The following is an 18,122-nucleotide window of genomic DNA, read 5'->3' on the forward strand; positions in this document are numbered from 1 at the left end:
GCTCGTACAGCACTGCTGAGGTTTACCTCTTGGTAAAACGGATCTTATCTGGACCTTTCCATTAACTAGATGCCACATGTATTTCTGTTACGGTATTTTCTATTAACTGTGTGTACATGCGACCTCGGTGTAAGCTTGGGAACCTGCTGTTTTTCACACTGTGAAAGCACAAGTTAAAAAACTGCCTTGAGGAGTTTACTGTCTCACCGGAGAGTGAAAAAGGAAAGAGGCAGTTGGAAAAGAGAGAGACTTGCCTTGCAAGGCTGTGCTGAATTGGGCCAAAAAGACACCGCTGGCTTCAGGCCCCTTGGGTGATACCCACTTCGCTAGGCTATGCTAAGTATATGTATTTTTCCAATTTAATGTGTCATAAATCTTATTGTTAAACAAAACTTGAGATGATGTTTGAAAAGTGGGGTGTGTAAATACCAGATGAGTGAACTCCTGTACATGCTTGTAGCTGGATTCTTTCTTCCTGTGGCTTCAGAGATTATCAGAGATTTAATTTGTCCCACAAAAGGGATTGAATTCCTGCCTTTAAATTGATGCAAGGAATTGTAAATATGAAGTGCATGTAAAAGTGTGTATGTGTGTGCTTATGAGCAAACGCGCACATAGCTGCACTTGGCTGAAGGAAGATGTTAGGTTTATATTTTACGAGACAGATGCTTGGGGCTTGAGACGTTGCCTCTTGAAGCTGGTGGGAAGGCACTTTGTGTGTTCAGTGATGCCCTTTCTGCAGATTCTTCTTTTCTTAACCATGCCAGGCTGCTATGTGCCTGCTGCCCTTCTCGGCTCTGACAGGGTTTGGTACATTTTTACTGGAAGAAAACAATTTATGTCCCCATTAACATCAAATTCAGAAAAATATCTTTGTAACATAAGCTATATGTTTAGGTAAAGGGGTATATCAATACCCCTTCAGCTGCTTTGGAGCATCTGCTGGCTGGGCTCGTGGCTTAGCCAGTCCTCCATGCAGCGGCAGCGAGGTGACAGCTGTTCGATGTTGTTCATGTTCTTGATTTTAACCAGAGTCTGGTGTTATTTGGTGTTTTTCTTAAAATTCCACTAATGCCTTGAGGCATTGTGGGCTGCTGAAAGGGGTATGGAAAACTCTCAAAGCTGGATGTGCAGGATAATAGGCTTGACACACGTTCTAAAAAAAGATCAAAAAAAAAAAGAAGGAAAATCAAGAAGGATTCAAGCATCTGTGAGCTTGTTTAAATGTGGTTTTAATTTCGTACCTTTTATGAGCTGGTCTTACAGTTCTAAACTTTGTGGATGGCATTTTCGGTCCCCACACTGACTGCTGGCATCTCATCCCCTCATCGTCCCTGTGTGTGTTTACAAAAAAAAAAAAAAAAAAAAAAAGAAGAAGAAAGAAAGAGCTATTCCCGTAGCCCTGTGTGTGCACGCTCGCTACGGTCTAACAGAGGCACAGGTGCTTCTCACGGTGGGCTGAGTTGGGGTGCGCCCGCTTGCTACAGGAGCTGCTTTAGCACCGGAGCGTCTTTGCTGCGCTCACAGCAAAGCAAAACAAAACAATGTTTTTCTTCATCATCTATAAACCAAGCCACTAACAAGAAAAATCATGAAATGCTATGCCGGTGCCGTGACTGATAGACCAGCAGGATCAAATAATAATCTATCGCAATTTATGTGAAATAGCTGAATTAACAGCTTTAGTGGTTGAGTCCAAGGCCCACTGGTTATACACTGGTGTATTCACTGGCAGTCTTCAAGGACATTGAAAATGATTTTTTTCTAATCATCTTGTGATGCTGGATCTTTTTGTGGCCTTTTACCTGGTAACTGTTCTCTGAATCTCATGCCCGTTATGCTTGCTGAGCATGCACAAATGTGTAGAAATGTAGGGGCCTTGAAACTCTATTGATCAGTCTTTATTTTATTTTTTTAAAGCAGTGCACACATCCATTAGCGAGGCAACTACATTTGTATTTGCAGGAGGTGGGAATTAATGTTTGGGGTAGGGCACTCTATTTAACTCTCATGTTTTTCCAGTGTCCTTAAACCATATCTGTATCAGAAAGTTTCGCCAGTAAATGTTAAATCAGTTTTTTTAAAAAATGATCAGACTTTGTGTAGGCCCCCTGTGTTCTCATTCCTAGTTTGGTTTAAGTAGCTTCGTGTTAGCATAAAGTAGTATTAAGAGTATGACAAGTCAGGCAGTTGTAATCTAAATGCTGCTTTCAGGAGCCTCCAGGTTGGAAGTTGCTACAGTGCAGCTGGGAGGTGGTGACTGGAAAACACACTGCCCCTCGTCCCGTGCAGTTTAAGGTAAACTGAGGCTGTGTAAAACGTTGCTGGCGGTGGTTTGGGGAGAACCTTTCACCTCCCATGGCCACAGACTTGCTGCAGTCTCAGCAGCCAAGGGACAAGGGAGGGATGTAGAAGAGGGGCAGTTTGTGGCACAAAGTTGGAGATTGGTCATTTCACTGCAGTCTTGCAGTGAAAACTTTCCTTTAATACAAAAGCAAGATTAATTTGGTCTGTGTTAATGTAAGGTGTCGCAGATGGTCTTTTGCGTGGGCTTGACTGTGTCAGTAGTAAATCTCACCTGTAGGTAATCTGATGCAAACAATTTTTACTTGTGCGGACGTGGTCTAGGCATAATCAGGTCATTTAACTTCTGCCTCACAGGGCTGGAGCAGCTTAACTGAGGCTGTGGCGTTCATGGCAGAAGAGTTCAGTAGACGCGTACAGGGTCTGGCCGGAGGTAGTTAGCGTGTTCGGACGTGGACGCCGTGAGGCACCCAGCCTGCGGACGACACCCGCCGAAAGGATCCCGGGTTAATGCTGGGGGGGAGGAGGCAGGGGCCGCGCGGCGGCCGCCCGGGCCTGCTGCGGGGCTCCGGGGGGGCTCCGCTGCCGGCGCGGCGCCGAAACCCGAGCGGCGCGGGGGGCCGCCGCGGCCGGGCGCCTCCCGGGAGCTGGGAACGGGGCTCCCGGCGGCGCCCCGTGTCATTCAACCCGCGAGCAGCCCGGAGGCGCCGCGTTATCGAAGGGCGTTATCTAGGCTAACCAGCTCGGTGCCTTGTCCGGGGCTAATCGTCGCGGCTAATGAGCCGGCGCGCCGCCCGGCTGCCCTCGCTTGCCGCTCACCGCCGGCGGGAGCGGGCCCCGCGCCGCCGCGGCACCAACCCTTGCCCAGCTCCGGCACCCGAGCTAAAATTACAGCCCTGTGCTGCGAGGAGACACAGAGCATTCCTCCTAAACTTTTCCTCCCAGACTGTCGGGTGCTTTTCCCCCCCCACACACAAAAAATGGCAGTATCCTGTTCATAGGCAGAGCAGGAGTTTTCGGTCCGTGAAGTTCAAGCCCAGGCGTGTTTCCCGTTCAGCTCAGACCGTGAGGCCTTGCCCTAACCCACCGCGTTCATCACTGCTCTGTGAGCTCCGTGGAGGTTATCAGCGTTGCAGACACCCCGCTTGGGAGCAGCTCTGTCTCCGGTGTGTAAAATTAATAAAGCATCTATGCGAGGCCTAGGTTAGCATTTCTGTTTCTGTGTTGAGTTGCGCAGAAGTGGGCCTCGCTTTGCCGTTTCCGTGGGTGCAGGCAGCCAGTAACGCTTGTAACGTAAGGAGAAGAGGAGGAAGCAGCGTGTCTCTGGGGACTGCCCCAGCAGGAGGCAAACGGTGACGTTGTTCCTCCTTGTTCCTGCCAAGGCGAGGCAGGAGCGTGAGTTTTCCCCGCGGTGACAGCTGGGGTCTGGCTCGCAGGGTGGCTGCGAGCCCGAGCGAGGAGGTCTCCACGCAGCCGCAGGGTGCGGTGGAGAAGGCCCGGCGGAGCGGGCGCTGGGGCGGCGAGCGCGTGGCGGCCGCGCTCCGCTTGCGCCTGTGCCGGCCGCGGAGCTGCCGCCTTCTCAGCCTCGCGAAGGACTGCGGCTAGCGAGGGCGGGAGCAACCACCACAGGGACGTACCAGGAGCGTAGCAGGTTTTCCAGATCTGGGCACCTCCCAGCCTTATCCAGTAAGAAAAAGCAACCATGAAAAACCTCTGTGCGCTCCCAAAATATGCCTTGAGCCAAAAGTGCTTATATAAAATGCAATTAATTATTGCAGAGCAACAAAGTGAGGAAACACAGATGTTCACCTTAATCTCCTGCCTTGATTAGTTGCTAAAAATGTAGATGGCAGCAGCCATGAAGCTGCAAGCTGGTCAGTAGTAAAGATGTCTCTCCTGGTTATTGTACGCAGTAGCACTGTTCTGTGTGTGTCTGTTCCCAAAAGCTGTCATGTTAGGAGACAGGTCACAGTGCAACTTGAGAAGCATTTTTAAATGAGAATGCCGTTACCAAGAGCACTTACTGTTCGTGTCTGAGAAATATCTAAAAATGTGGAGAGAAGTTAAACCTAGAAAACTCCAGTTTAATTTAGAAAACCCTCAGTCAAGCAGGTGCCTGCAGTATGAGCATTACAGAACATACAGATATGAAATCAAGCTTAAAAGTAGTCCCTGCATTTGATATCCATCTGAGCTTTGGCTGAGCATGCTAAAAGGAAGCTCAGGGACAAGACAAACATGAATCTCCACAATTACAGAGCCTAAAGTCATTTGCAGATTTTTTTATCAGATGACTGTGGCCTGAATTTGCAAAGAACCCCAAACCGGGGATGGGAAAAAAATATAGCAGGATTTGTGCTTCATGCAATAAACAGGCCAGGCTCTCTGAACCCTTGGATTAGACTCTAAGTTGACCAAGCCACAGGCAAAACCTTGGCTAACAAAACATGGTACTTCTTGGTTTTCTGTCTGAATTTTTGTGTACATTTTGCTGCAGTGTGGTAGTTTACATAAGAAGTCTAAACGCGTAGAAGAGAGGAATTAGTCATTGCCCACAAAGCGCCAATTGTCACACGGCTCAAGACCTCCAAGAGAATTAAGGAATTTGGGGAGCCATGCAGTAATGAACCTTGTGCATCTGAAAGATTGTCTGGCTTTTTAAATTACTGTACAAAAAAATGTAAATTTGTCACTACTTCTGCAAAGAGGTTTTGAATATGGAGTATTTACTTAATCGGGTCCGAAGAATTTTCTTTCTTTCTAATCTTATTTCTCTTGCTTTTGTGTGTCAAAGGAGGAAGGCATTTCTATAGAAGCTATGGAGAATTTTTCAATTTCAAAACATAATTAGGAGCTTTATGTACTTCACTTTAAGGACATTTCACACTATGAACAAATAATAAGAACAACAAAATACTGCCAACTAAAACAGTTGAATAAGATTCTTAATGTGAAAAAAATAGGGATTATTAATGCATAGAGATCATCTCAGAATAACGGACTGAATTCAAGTTACCTCAGTGCAGTGAGGGAAAAAATTTCAAGTAGTCTTGTCTGAATTGACTTGTAGCCTGCCTTATGCATGTATTAGATACTTTCTGAACCACAGGAAATTTTTTAAAATCGTATTTTGCAGCCAAAAGCAATGCATTTTGTTTCAGTGTGATCCTAATCCTGCAGACATGTACATACTTAACAGAAAATATAAGTAAATTCTTTTACTTTATGGAGAGTTCTTTGTACTGAAATTTCAGACAGTCAAAGCTTTTGACTCAGTGATTGTCATTGCCTCCGTTTTTTGGATACTCTGATGAAATACATGGAAGGGTCTACCTTTTTCAGAAAGCGCTGAGTGTTCCCTTTCTGCAAATGTTCATCCTTAAAGATATTAAAAAAATGAGCACAACAGAAAGGATCAGTTAATACTTCTGGAAATGTTGGCTGCAATTCATTTCTGCAAGCTTTCCTATTTTCACACAGTCATACTTTCTAATTCATTTTCAGATGAAATTCTGTCTGGCAGAGACACGTAAGGAAAATTGAGCAAAATATCCTTGCCAATCTGTGAGTGTTGTATTTGCATTATGTGTTTAGTTTTGAGTTGCTCTTGATGGATAACTTTTAAAAGGATGAGACTTTACATTTGAAAATGTAAAAAATAATTATTTTCTGTATGTAACTGATCTATTTTACAGGACTATTGACCAGGAAAATTCCTGGTGCATTTAATAGAACTTTTATCAGTTTAATCCCAATCAAACCCCTCTCTCCCAAAATTAATGGAATAGTTGTTTTTCCACAAAATGTGAGATTCACAGTAATTAATTCCATCAGAAAATGGCACATAACTCCTACTGTATTTGATAAGGATGGCCAAGAACAGTCTCAGATTAAGTATCAGAGTCAAGAAAGGAAACGTGACTCAAATGGTGACATGAGTAAGTTTTTATTGGTGAATGTCAATGAAAGCTCAGCTTGGTGTGGATCCTGCAGAAGTAGAGGACTGGTAGGGCAGTAAAAGGAACAGCAAAGTTTATAAAAGACACATTTTATCTTGCATCTCTTTGCATCTTCCTTCAAGAAGCTTATGTCAGTTCAGCATCAGAGCAAGTAGCACTAGCTAGCGTGCGCTCTTGAAAGCTTACTGCTGCGGTGTTTGTACCTGCATTTGCCTGACCACTTCATGTGCCACTAATAAAATAGCACATGCTGTAAAAGAGTATGAGAGAGTATGAGTGAGGTGCAGCTGGGATGCTCTTGAATCAGTTTAGTGCTCTTTTCCCGGTCTCTGTCTTGGTCCACAGAGCAGTTCTCACGCTCGTACAGCTCCATTCCTGCCCTCCAGCACTCTGCAGCCCTGAGATGCCCACAGATTTTCCACAGTGTAATACCATATGTAAATCCACAGGAAATTAAGCTATAGTAGGATCCAGCCTTTGCTGGAGGATGGCAAAGGCTAGTGGGCTTGATCCAACCATGGGCCACTGAGGCGGCTCTGGAAAACCATGGAGGGGGTGAGTGAGGAAGCACATCTCCTCTTTGCAAGAACAGAATAATCTGGGCAGGTCCAGTCCAAATGCTGCCAAGGCTAGAGCTGCATCCCAATGTGGTGGCCCCTCATCCCACGGGACACCCTTTGGGATGGTCCAGGCCTGCACCCTTGCCAAGGGACAGTTAGATAGTCTACAGGCACTACAGTGTCTGTGAGTTTACTGGACAAATCTGCTCACGTATTTAGCCATTGGATTCTCCCAATGGGACTAAAACTTTATCTGATGCAATATTTTGGCTAATAGGAAATAATAAATTGAAAAGAATAAAGAGAGAACAATAATATTTCTTTTTTTTTCTCATAGTAAGATAGAGAAACAATTAATGTGAGTGGCAGCGTTTCTGGGAAGACTCAGCAATGCTGATGTTACATTTGCTTTCCTAATTGCATTCTGTTTTTTTTTTCTGTAGGTCCAGCAGCCCAGCGCCAGGTTCAGAATGGTCCCTCGCCAGACGAGATGGAAGCACAGAGAAGGCAAGAGGGGTTAATGTATTAGAATTAGGTTTCTAGTTTGTAACTTGGGTGTACATGCCATCCTTGCTTGCTAATAAGCGCTGTTCTTTTTAATCTTATCTGTTTTGTGCTGATTCTGTAATGACTTTTCAAAAGGTGAAGTGAGCTGCAGCCTTAGGTAAACTCTTTGCTCAAAGGCAAGCATGAGCCATGCTGATGTACAGAGATAAGGACAAAACCTGTTTAAAAGCAATTTGTAAAGTGTGTTTCTCAAGCATGTTAAGGAAACCTAACTTTATCCTGTTCTGTATCACTTGCCAGCAGTTGACAGTCATGTTGCCCAGGAAGCATTCTATGGGCTATATGCAGTCCTGATAGTAACTTGTGTATAGCTTCAGCCTATATTGTGTGCAGTTCCTTTTATGAATATTGTGCTCTAAAGTAGGAGAATAGATGAAAACTGCTAATTTAAGAAGCTGGGAGTTCAGGTAAGCATCCTGTCATACCCTTTACCTTTACATGTATGTCTAGGCTTAGTGCCACTATTATACACAGCCTTTTCTCTAACCTATATGGATGGTCTTCTTGACATCAAAGAGAAGGTAGGAAGAAGTTGTGACAAGCCTTCACTGTATGCCTATGACTGTAATCAAACTGTGATGCCCATCTTCTCATTTCAGCTTTGCTGATGCAGCCAAAGTTCCTGTAACAGCTGTAGAAATTCTTGTAGCAGCAGTAGAAATTCCTATTGCAGGAGGAAATCTTTGCTTTTCTTTGCCAAGCATAAGATCTATCTGTCATGTTCTGGACCAGGTCTTCTAGTCTGACCAATCTGTCTACACTGCCTCAGCTGTTTCAAGGCTAATGCAGCCTAGCCATGCCTGTGCTTTCTCGTTGAGGTGTAGGCCAGTGCACAAAAAAAGGACTCTTGTTTCCTATCTCCCTGCTCGCTGCAAGTATGTTTCTCCTGCTATACAAGAGACACTACAGAATATTCTACCATAAAACATGTAGCAAAGCATTAGTGTCTCACTTCCTCAGGAATATATTGGAGCACAGGAATCAGCAGGGTCTGCTGTGGTTTAGTGCCATGGGATTGTTTAAATGAGGCAGCTACATATGCTTTGATAAGCAGGGGTGGATCAGCAAGAGCATAGTCAGCCCTCCAGAGGGCTTGACCTGATGTTTGGATCAGATAAGAAAAGAGCTTTGTAAGGATTTTAATGGAACTTTCCATGATGGTCCAATTCAGCACCAAAAATATTGGAAGCTGATCTGCCTTGTTGATACAGCTCTCAGGTCTCAGAGGGATCTGCCTTTGTAGGTTCAGCCTTTAAGCAGGCAAGATCCCTCCTTGTAGGGATCCAGGGACTGCATTGGCTCTTCGAGCAGCATAGCTTAACATCACACACTGTCAGAGGAGTAGAGGTGAAGTGATGCAGCACATCATTTGGACTGATACTCCATAGCTACCATTCTGACCGGTCCTTGTATAAAACCACATATAGGCCAGTTAAGACATGGCCCTTATGTAGGCTGTGATACGTACTTATGCTTCCGTTACAAATCACCCTCTGTAAGATTCTCTCTTTCCCTCTCCAAAAAGTGTAAGGAAAGTGTAGGGGTGTAGGGAGACCTTTTTTTTTTTTTTTTTTTTTGGGGGGGGGCTTTATGAATAATGGCCTGGGATTTTTAATGGGGATTTATATGTGGGCCAGAGGGTAAGAATACTTCACTGAAAATTTGTAAGATTTACTTTTGGATCATAAAGGTCAGAGAAGAGATCCTTTTTTTTTTTTTTTTTGGGGGGGGGGCTTTATGAATAATGGCCTGGGATTTTTAATGGGGATTTATATGTGGGCCAGAGGGTAAGAATACTTCACTGAAAATTTGTAAGATTTACTTTTGGATCATAAAGGTCAGAGAAGAGATCCTGTTATGCACCTATATGCCACATAGAGGCATAAGGGATGTTGGTTAGAGCATGGTGCTAATAATGCCAAGGCTGTGGGTTCGATCCCCGTATGGGCCACTTGTTTGAGGGTTGGACTAGACGATCTCCAGAGATCTCTTCCAACCTTACCAATTCTATGATTCTATGCAGTCTGTCCCTGCAGTCTGACTGAAAGACCTGGTCCAACTCTGAGTTTAACCAGTGGAAAGTACTGAACGTTCAGACCATCTGAAACTCAAACCACACCTGCTCCTTGCATTTGAAGTATGACCAGTCTAACTGTGAAAAGGTGGAAAAAAGAATGATTTAATTTATTCTTTTTGTTTTAGGGATAGTAAAAGCCCTACCTATGGGTAGGTATTATTCCACTGCTGTAAGGCACGTGGTTCTGGGAAAGCTTATATCACTCCACTGGACTGGAATAAGCTATGCCAGTAGCTGTACTTAGATAGTGTTGCATCTGCACTAGGGGATTTTCAGCCTTAATTATACTAATGCACTCTTTAAGTATATAGCAGACCTAATTTTAGGCTTAGCTTTTTTGAATATCTTATAAACAGGCAGGGAAACCAAGTTCTGATAACTAACCTCCAAATCTGTCTGTTTAAAAGGCTTTTCTAAAGATCTTTATACAAATGTATAAACATTATGTATTTGAAGTAGAAGGCTGTAATTTGTCCCCTCTCATACTTTACTCCTTGTATTCTCTTTAAGCAGTCTTGTGCAAATCTTGGTCTTTATTTAGTTCCACTGTAATAAATTTGACTTCCTAAGAGTGTAAGGACTTCTCCTTTTAGCGTATGTGAGAGGCTGTGCTTGGCACATATAAACTACATCTGCCCAGAGGCAGGCAGGACGAGCATGAACCCAAAAGACTTCAAGTGACCGTGGTTGACCCTGGCTTCTGAGGAGCAGCTCCATGCATCTATCTGCTCCGCAATAGCTCTGTTGACTAGAAGACAACTTACAGATCTTTCTTTCCAGGTCTGTCAGGGCAGAGTTTTCCAAGTCTGTTCTCCAAATAAAACTAGAACATTCCCCAGGTTTAACGAGAAAAAAATATATGTTCTTCATCTTCAAATCATGTTAATAAGGGCAAAGCTTTTGTAGAGGACAGTATGTTTAGGAAATTCTTAATGCATTGTGTTTACAACTGAAATTTTAGCAGTGTGACTGATGCTGTTGTCTAAGTGCATATAGGTGTTATATATGCATATAGGTGCATGTAACTGGCAAATAAGAGCCAGAGGAAAGATTTCCATTAAGTTTAAATTGTCATTGTTCTAATGCAGACAGTGTAATCCGTGTATCACAGTTTCGGCCAGCTAAGTCTGTTCTTCAAAACTGTTTCCCCTTTGCACATGTAGTAATTTTCTCAGCTATCTATAATGGTTTTCCAGAAATTGCTGGTATTCTGAAGATTGCATGTCTTGAACATAAAATCAGTTTAGAATTGATCTCTTCATAGTGAATAATTGTAATAATTGATTTTCCTGTCCATTCTATTGAATTAAGATTGAAATGTAGGAAATTTGTTTTGCAAACTAAGACATTCTTTTTTTGCTACATAACATAGGATTTATTTTTCTAGACTTTTCTTTCTGGCAAAACCTTTTATTTATAAATAAACAGGATAAAAATATTTAAGCTTGCAGATTCATTTAAAAGTACAAGTAAACAAAAATGCAACAGGGAGACCTTTCTAAAATGTTGCATTACCTAATGAGTCCAAATAGAAGTGTTACCTGTAGTCATGCTGGCCTTAGTGTTCAGAAAATGAAATAAGCTTCTTGCAGAAAAAAGAAGTGGTTGTGCAGTCAGTTAAAGCTAGCCCAAACATACATGTTGCAAACTTGGCTTAGAAATCAGAGAAGAACATTAGAATAGACATTATTACCAAGTGCTCCAGTACTCTTGAAATCTGTAGCACATATCCATGTGTGTGGCAAAAACTCTGGCAAATACTCTAGATTTTGGCTATCAATCTTTTTAACTAAAGTGTCAGGGAGAGTTTATCACTTGGGTAACAGGGAAAGCTCTTTCTGCTGAAGTGTTACAGCAGGAGAGAGAAGACCTCTGGTGAGAGATATTAGGAACTGCACATGTTGGGAAAGTGGAGCCTGAGAAGATGCTTTTCCCATGGTGGTTCAGTGCCTGGCAGAGCATGTTTCTTCCATGAAGCCAGTCTGGTTAACTGTGGCACTAGGAACCCAGGATGGGAAGGATGCGAAAAAGCAGCAGAGTAGCTTTGTGATCAGCATTTATCAAGGAAACACGGGAGTCCTGGTCCTCATGGCCCTGCTGCCCTTGCACAGATACAGCTGTCTTGCGGTATTACATGAGCAGGGTTTCAGCCAGGCTAACCAATACTTTGCTCACCTGCAAAACTTTGCTGGGTCAGCAAAGGGCTTTGTTGTGCAGCTGTGCTAAACAGGTTTTGTACAGTCGGCAGCTAAACACGGCTCAGACTTTTAACTACAGGTCGTTCAGGTTGCAGATCTGTAAGGGCCGGTTAAACTAAATCAGTTATATGCCATTTTATGCAAGACATCGCTTATTTTCACAGGAAGTCCTTGCAGTTAACTACATGCTTGATTTTTGCCCTCTCCTGGGACCTGAGATACTGCAGTATGTGCTATGAGGAAGTACGTGCTAAGGAATTATCTTATGTGGATTAACCAACTGCTAAAACAAGCATTTGCTGTATCCTGCAGGTGCAGGACCTTGCTATGATTTCATGTCTCCTGGCCTGTCTTTCAGGAATGGCATTTCTGTAAGGGACTGACTCACACCACCCAAAACTTATGACTTGAGAGCTTCTCAATGTATAAAGCTTTTGCTAAAAATTATAAAGAATACATAATTATTGAGGTTTTTTTCATTGTTGTTTTAGACAAGTGATGGAGCAGCAGCAACAGCGCCAGGAATCTCTGGAAAGAAGAACCTCTACCACAGGCACGTATCAAATACATAGAAGCAAAGCAGATATATTCCTTTCCCTGCCTGCCTCTGCTAGCTGTAGTTGAGTTTTCTTTTCTCTCTCTCTTTTTTTTTTTTTTTTTTTTTTTTTTTTTGGTGTTCTGGAAGAACTACACTACTGAAAATGGTTATAGTTGTGATGCAATTTTAAAGCATTTTCAGCAAGAGATTTCAGTGTATTTGGGCAATGTGTTGTTTCACAGAGACTTAGGACCTGGGCACACAAGTGGAGCTGGGCAGATTTTGCATCTAGCAAAATTTGAATGGCAGAGGAAGTATTTTGGTGTACAAAGAGGGCATGGCCAGACCTCTCCCGCACCCCAAAGGAGAACATGTAGCATAGCACCTGGCAGATTGACTCTGCAGTGCAAGGGGGTGTCAGTATGAAGTGGTGGACGTGCTGGTTGTGCTAGGTCAGGGGCTCTCCATCTTTCCGCAGCACCAACCCAAACACAGCACAGAAGGAAGTATAGCCCTAGATTTTTGTCAGTGAGGATTTTGCAGTAATGAAGTGAGGAGTCTTGTATGAGCGTAATGGAAAAATATATATATATATTTAATGAGCTTACGAAAATCTTGTATAGCATATTAAGTTGCACGAAGCTGAGAGAAGAGGTGACAGGAATAGTTTATAGCCACAAAGAATGGCTTTGCCTGTGTGAAAGAAGGCAGAAAGCAAGCCACGATGGTTTTGGTTTGAGCTTTGTTTTGGGTGTTAGGGGGTTTGGGTACACACATGAAAATTTTTCCTCAGCTGTTGTAACTTTTCGGTTGTTTTTGACTTGAAAGCAGCTCAGAGTTACACCCGAACTCTAGCCAGCAACAGATGTTGCTGCCCTCTTTTTGGGCCGACATTATTGTGTGCAATTCTGCGTCGGTGAAACCGAGGTGCTGCTGCAGTGCCTGCAGCGAGAGCGGTGCCGCTGTCCTCAAAATGCCGCTTGCTGCTGTCCCTGAGCCCAGCGGTAGCATTCATAATTCTGACTCAGCTACACATAGGCCCAAAAGAAGTGTTAAAGCCGGCCTTTGCTGCAAGGATCACAGCTTTGCACAGCACTCTGTTTCTGGAGTTTGTTGGAAACCACTGGAACCAGTGGTTTTCTGCACCATATTCTCTTTGCTTTCTTTGAGCTTCTGTTTGCATTTACTTTGCAGTTCTTTTTTTTTTTTTCCATGCCACTTTGCCTTGTTTTCATTCCTTGCTGCATATCCGTTTTATTCTTTTCATTTTTCTTTTCTGTTCTTTTAGTTTCCACCCGTCAGATAAGCGTGTGTTCTCCCCCCTCTCACCGCCAGTCTCCTCCTCATGACTACAGTAACTGCAGTGCTCCTGCCTCGGCTGGTGCTGCCCCTCCACCACCACCCCTTGCCAAAGTTGTCTCTTCAGCATCTACTACCCCTCAGCCCCATAGTAAAACCTCTTTCAGATCCTCCAGGATAACTAAAGAGCCCCCGCAGCTTCTGCACAGACATTCAGCCTCTGAGCTGTCACCATCCCCAAGTTCTTCCTCTCCAGCCTGGCTGAACCACAGGACTGTAACACAAAGCATCAAGCAAATCTCGCTGTCTCCACCACCAACCCCTCCTTCCCACTTTCCCTTCATCTCTTGCCAGCCTCTCAGACGCTCTTCTCTTCCATACTCTCCTCAGTCTTCTTCTTCTCCCATCCCAAATTCACCGCCTGCCCAGAAGGGCTTTGCCCTGCAGCCACATATTCCAGTCGTCCTGCCTGTGATTCCTGTCCTGCACGACAGGCTCAGAGGATCCACAGGTAAAACTAGCCAGGAAGCCTCAGCAAACATACCTCTAAATTGCCATCTGGAAGCAGCACTAACAAGACAAATTCCTTTAGGCTCTTCTAGGACCCAAGTGCAAAGTGTGGATGGATCCTTCTGGCACCCAGAATCTATGCCCACCTCCCAGCTGCCCCAGATAGCCAGCCCTCCTGGCTGCTTTAGCCAGGCTTCCTACCAGTCCTCCCACCCACCCTGTCATCCTCCACAGCACTTGAATCAACCCATGTCACACTCTTTTCCATTACCTCCCCTGTATGCTGCTGTATCGGAGGTGACCATGTCCAAGAGGACCCCTCCTTACATGACTTCATCAACCATTTCCCACTTGAGTAAGTACTTATTTTGACTGAGTTGCAACCTGTAAAAAGCATTAGCTTTGAATGATCTTAAAAGCCCCATTTGCACTGCCCATGATTGCTAGAAAAAGGCCTGAGAGATCCAAGACAAATCCTGCTGTCCTTGATATCTGAAACCAAGGTGCAGCACTACAGTATGCACTCAGGGCTGGTCCCAAGACCTTCAGAGCTAAAAGCAAGAGAAAAAGCAAAAGTTTCAAGGCCAGGACTCTGTAGCTGACTTGTTGCAACACATAGTCTTAACATAATAGCCCAGGAGGACATTTATATCATTCACCAGAGTCAAATTGCATTTGGCATTGAGCTTGGTGCAAAACCTGTACTCAGCTGGTTCAAACTTAGCTGATGGGCTCTTCTGAAGTTGGAGGCCAGGTCTACAGTAGAATTGTTGTCTGTGTAGCAATACTGGTTCAGATTATGTTTTTTATTCTTTTTTAAGTGATATTTTTCTTACTAGCAAAAGACACAACATAAATATTGTTATAGTTATGTAGACTCTTCTGTGCTTATGTAATTTATTTCATTCTAGGAACACTCTCTCTGGTATAAACTGTGCATTTATACCTGAGGGCTTGCCACTGTAACTATTCCAGCAAATCTTTTTCAATGTAGGTAGATCAAGAACATGGGGCTTTACTTTGCATATGGTTTTGATTTCTAGTGCTCATCTAAAGCCTTCTGAGTTAGAACAATTTTGAATAATGCCTCTTTGCAATTCAGATCACATTTTGTGGGTTGGATCTGTTCCTATTTATAACTCAATATAATACTTAAATTATATGCCTGAAAAGGTAGAAAACAGAGACATTTCCTTCCAGTTTCTGCTAAAAGTATTATTACCACCACTGTACATTCAGTCTTTAGGCTGATACAAGTCCTTGAAATCCATTCAGTTCAATAAAGTTAGTTTAAATCTACATCAGTCCATTATTTTGACTCAGTTCAATTTTTGCCTCAGGCTGGCCTCTAATTAGGTGGGTGTAGTTCTGTGATTATAACTGACTATACACCCAATGAATTACTAGCTATTATTTTTGTGAACCAAGTAGGATTTGAGATGTTTAAAGTATTTCTAATAGCAGCCGCAGTTCATTTCAAGAATGGAATTGGGAGTGTGAAATGATGGTAGAAGTAACCACAGAAATAAGGCAGTAATATAAGAAACCCTTCATAAGAAGAAAATCAGACTGCTAATGTTCAATATCATTTCCAAATGTTCCTCAGTCAAATCCTCCCTCTTTCTCAAAATAATGCTTACTGAACAATTGAACCTGTGGATATATATCAAGAGAAGCCTATCCTGAGAGAACATAACCTAGGGAAATTCCCTTGTGGTGGTATATTCGTTCAACTGACCCATTATAAATAGGAAAAATGCTGCCACAAAATTAACCACTTTTGATCAGCTCCTCAAAGAGGCTGCCACTTCGAGCAGCTTTGCTGAACCGTGGTGTGGCTGGAGCTTGACTCTCACTTCGTCGTTTTTGGAGACTGGCCGAGGCCACACACACTCCATTGAACAGAAAGGCAGATGTGTAGATGTAGCCCACGATTCTGATGAAAAGCTGATGTTAACGATGTCCTCGAAGGTTGCTGATGCAACTTCTACACATCTGCAAGTGGGAAGCTCTAGCAGAGGCATCTGTCACCTCTTGATTTTGGCACAGAATAAAACGATAGCCTGATCTGTGAGAGAAAAGGGGAGACAGTGTGTTTATTAGTTGCAGGGTGTCATAAGGACCCAACTGTAGCTGATTCACCGTGGATGCATTCACCATTCCTCGTCCCTCTGAATGCTTGGCACCTCCTTGCATTGGGCAGTGGTTGCACAGTCACTTCATGGCCCTGGAAAAGGGAACAGGACGTTGCCCATGAGACTGATGCTCACGTGTGATTCGTGTTCTCTGTGTTTCAGGCCCAGCGCTTCCACCAGGTCATCCTAGTGCTGCTGCTGCGATCCCAGCTTCGTCCGGGGGGCCCCCACCTCCACCGCCACCCCCCGTACCTCCACCACCCACGGGAGCTGCGCCCCCTCCACCACCCCCGCTGCCGGCCAGCGCCGGCCAAGCAGCTGGCACTGAAGATGGGTCAGTGTCAGGGCTAGCAGCCGCTCTGGCTGGTGCCAAACTAAGGAGAGTTCAGCGGGTAAGGACATGGTGCTGGGATTCCTAGATAGGCTTTTCCCTGCTGCAGAAGGCTTGGCTCTGCTTGGTGTAAAGGTCTGCAAATAAAGGCAACGTGTATTCAGAATCCAGTGTGCTGCAGCTGACCATTAGATGAACCGTTAAAAGTCAGTTTGTAATACCAAAACTCGTAAGTAACTGAGCAGGAAATATTTTGTATAATTTCTGCTCTTCAGAGAATATTAATTAGCCAATGGCTGCAAGTTCTTCTGTTACTAGGATTTCATTATTTCTGCAAAGTCCACCATTGTATTACCTGCTAGTGTTTTACACTCATCGTAAGTGGATTAAACTGCAGTGCACTTACAAAAACTGGTTTAGACTGTTGAGGCCTCGTGTAGCTGGCCACTTAGGGAAAGGTTGCCTAACATAAACATGACCATGAACAAGGAGCAGTCTGGTTTTTTTCATCATCTGCCCATATATTTGCCTCATCCAGACTGCTCCCAGGTTTATATGGTGTGTATGGATCTCCTTTCCTGTGCAGAACACATCCTACCTCTGGTTTTGGTCTGTGCTGTGATCACTGCTCATAGTAATTATAAAAAATAATCATTAAGGCCGTGGTTTGAAGTTAAATTCTTTTTATGACTTGCAATGTTGATTTCTGTCTTAAGCCAGAAGATGGTTCAGGAGGGTCCAGTCCCAGTGGGGTCTCCAAGAGTGATGCCAATCGAACAAGTAGCGGAGGAGGCGGAGGGGGACTCATGGAAGAAATGAATAAATTACTGGCAAAAAGGTTTGTATTTTTACTTCAAGTAAGCACTTACATGAGATTGGCAGCACATGGTCGAACAAGACACTGTCTTTTTCAGTTAGCAACAGGTCACTTTGGTGCCTCTTTGCAATTCAACAGGTCTTGTATGTGTGTTAGTTGCCAGAGTCCCCAGGTGTTTAATACCATAAAGCTTAAGTTGTGCAGCAGTGATACTTTGCAGAGTTTAGGTGCTGCTGCAAATCCTGCAGAGTAGTAACCTTCCATGGCAGTGATAAATGTATCCTATAGGATTTTACTAATTAACCACATCTATTTCAAAGTTACTATTTTCTATAAGAATAAAATATGAAAGGAATTTAGACAAATAATTTTTTTTGCAGCACTTTCAGGATTTTGTGCTCAAAAATGTATACAGCAGTGCAATAGCAGGGCAGCATCTTGGCAGGCAAATTACTATTGATTCTTAGTGAGCTTGAGGTAGTTTGGCCAAGTTATTCTCCATCAAGACGAGCTGTGATTTATCAAGCTATCAGATGTTTAAAGGCACTCCGTTTCAATTATTTCTGTTTTCTTTCCCCCCCCCCCCCCCGCTTCCATCAGTAATGTTGTATCAGATTGTAACTCAAAAGTTCCTGGTGTTACATGTTTTGATTTTAGCTCTTAAGATTTTTTTTACACGAGTAGTGAAAGAAAAGGATGAGTAAGATGATGAAATGTAGTTACAGTTGTGTAGTGTGCAGAGATAAAGTTCTTAAATAATATTGTCCAGGATAAAAAACAATTTCCTCTTCAGTGCATCTGATTCCAACTTTCTTCCATGTCCTGGT

General features: G+C 43.6%; 1 protein-coding gene across 11 annotated transcripts in view; it reads left to right on the plus strand.

The window, feature by feature from the left end:
• EVL (Enah/Vasp-like) overlaps window positions 1–18,122 on the plus strand; it is a 144,971-nt gene that overhangs the window by 116,385 nt on the left and 10,464 nt on the right. For 4 of the 11 annotated variants that reach the window (XM_062576497.1, XM_062576495.1, XM_062576498.1 and 1 more), the window contains exons 4-8: window positions 7,267–7,330; window positions 12,157–12,218; window positions 13,492–14,367; window positions 16,310–16,539; window positions 17,195–17,316. In XM_062576497.1, coding sequence (XP_062432481.1) covers window positions 7,267–7,330; window positions 12,157–12,218; window positions 13,492–14,367; window positions 16,310–16,539; window positions 17,195–17,316 — 1,354 coding nt within the window. The remainder of the gene's footprint in view (window positions 1–7,266; window positions 7,331–12,156; window positions 12,219–13,491; window positions 14,368–16,309; window positions 16,540–17,194; window positions 17,317–18,122) is intronic. The other 7 variants (XM_062576500.1, XM_062576502.1, XM_062576499.1 and 4 more) reach the window with 3 other exon arrangements.

The sequence above is a fragment of the Rhea pennata genome, chromosome 5 (genome assembly GCF_028389875.1).
Source record: "Rhea pennata isolate bPtePen1 chromosome 5, bPtePen1.pri, whole genome shotgun sequence".
NCBI classification, from domain to species: domain Eukaryota; kingdom Metazoa; phylum Chordata; class Aves; order Rheiformes; family Rheidae; genus Rhea; species Rhea pennata.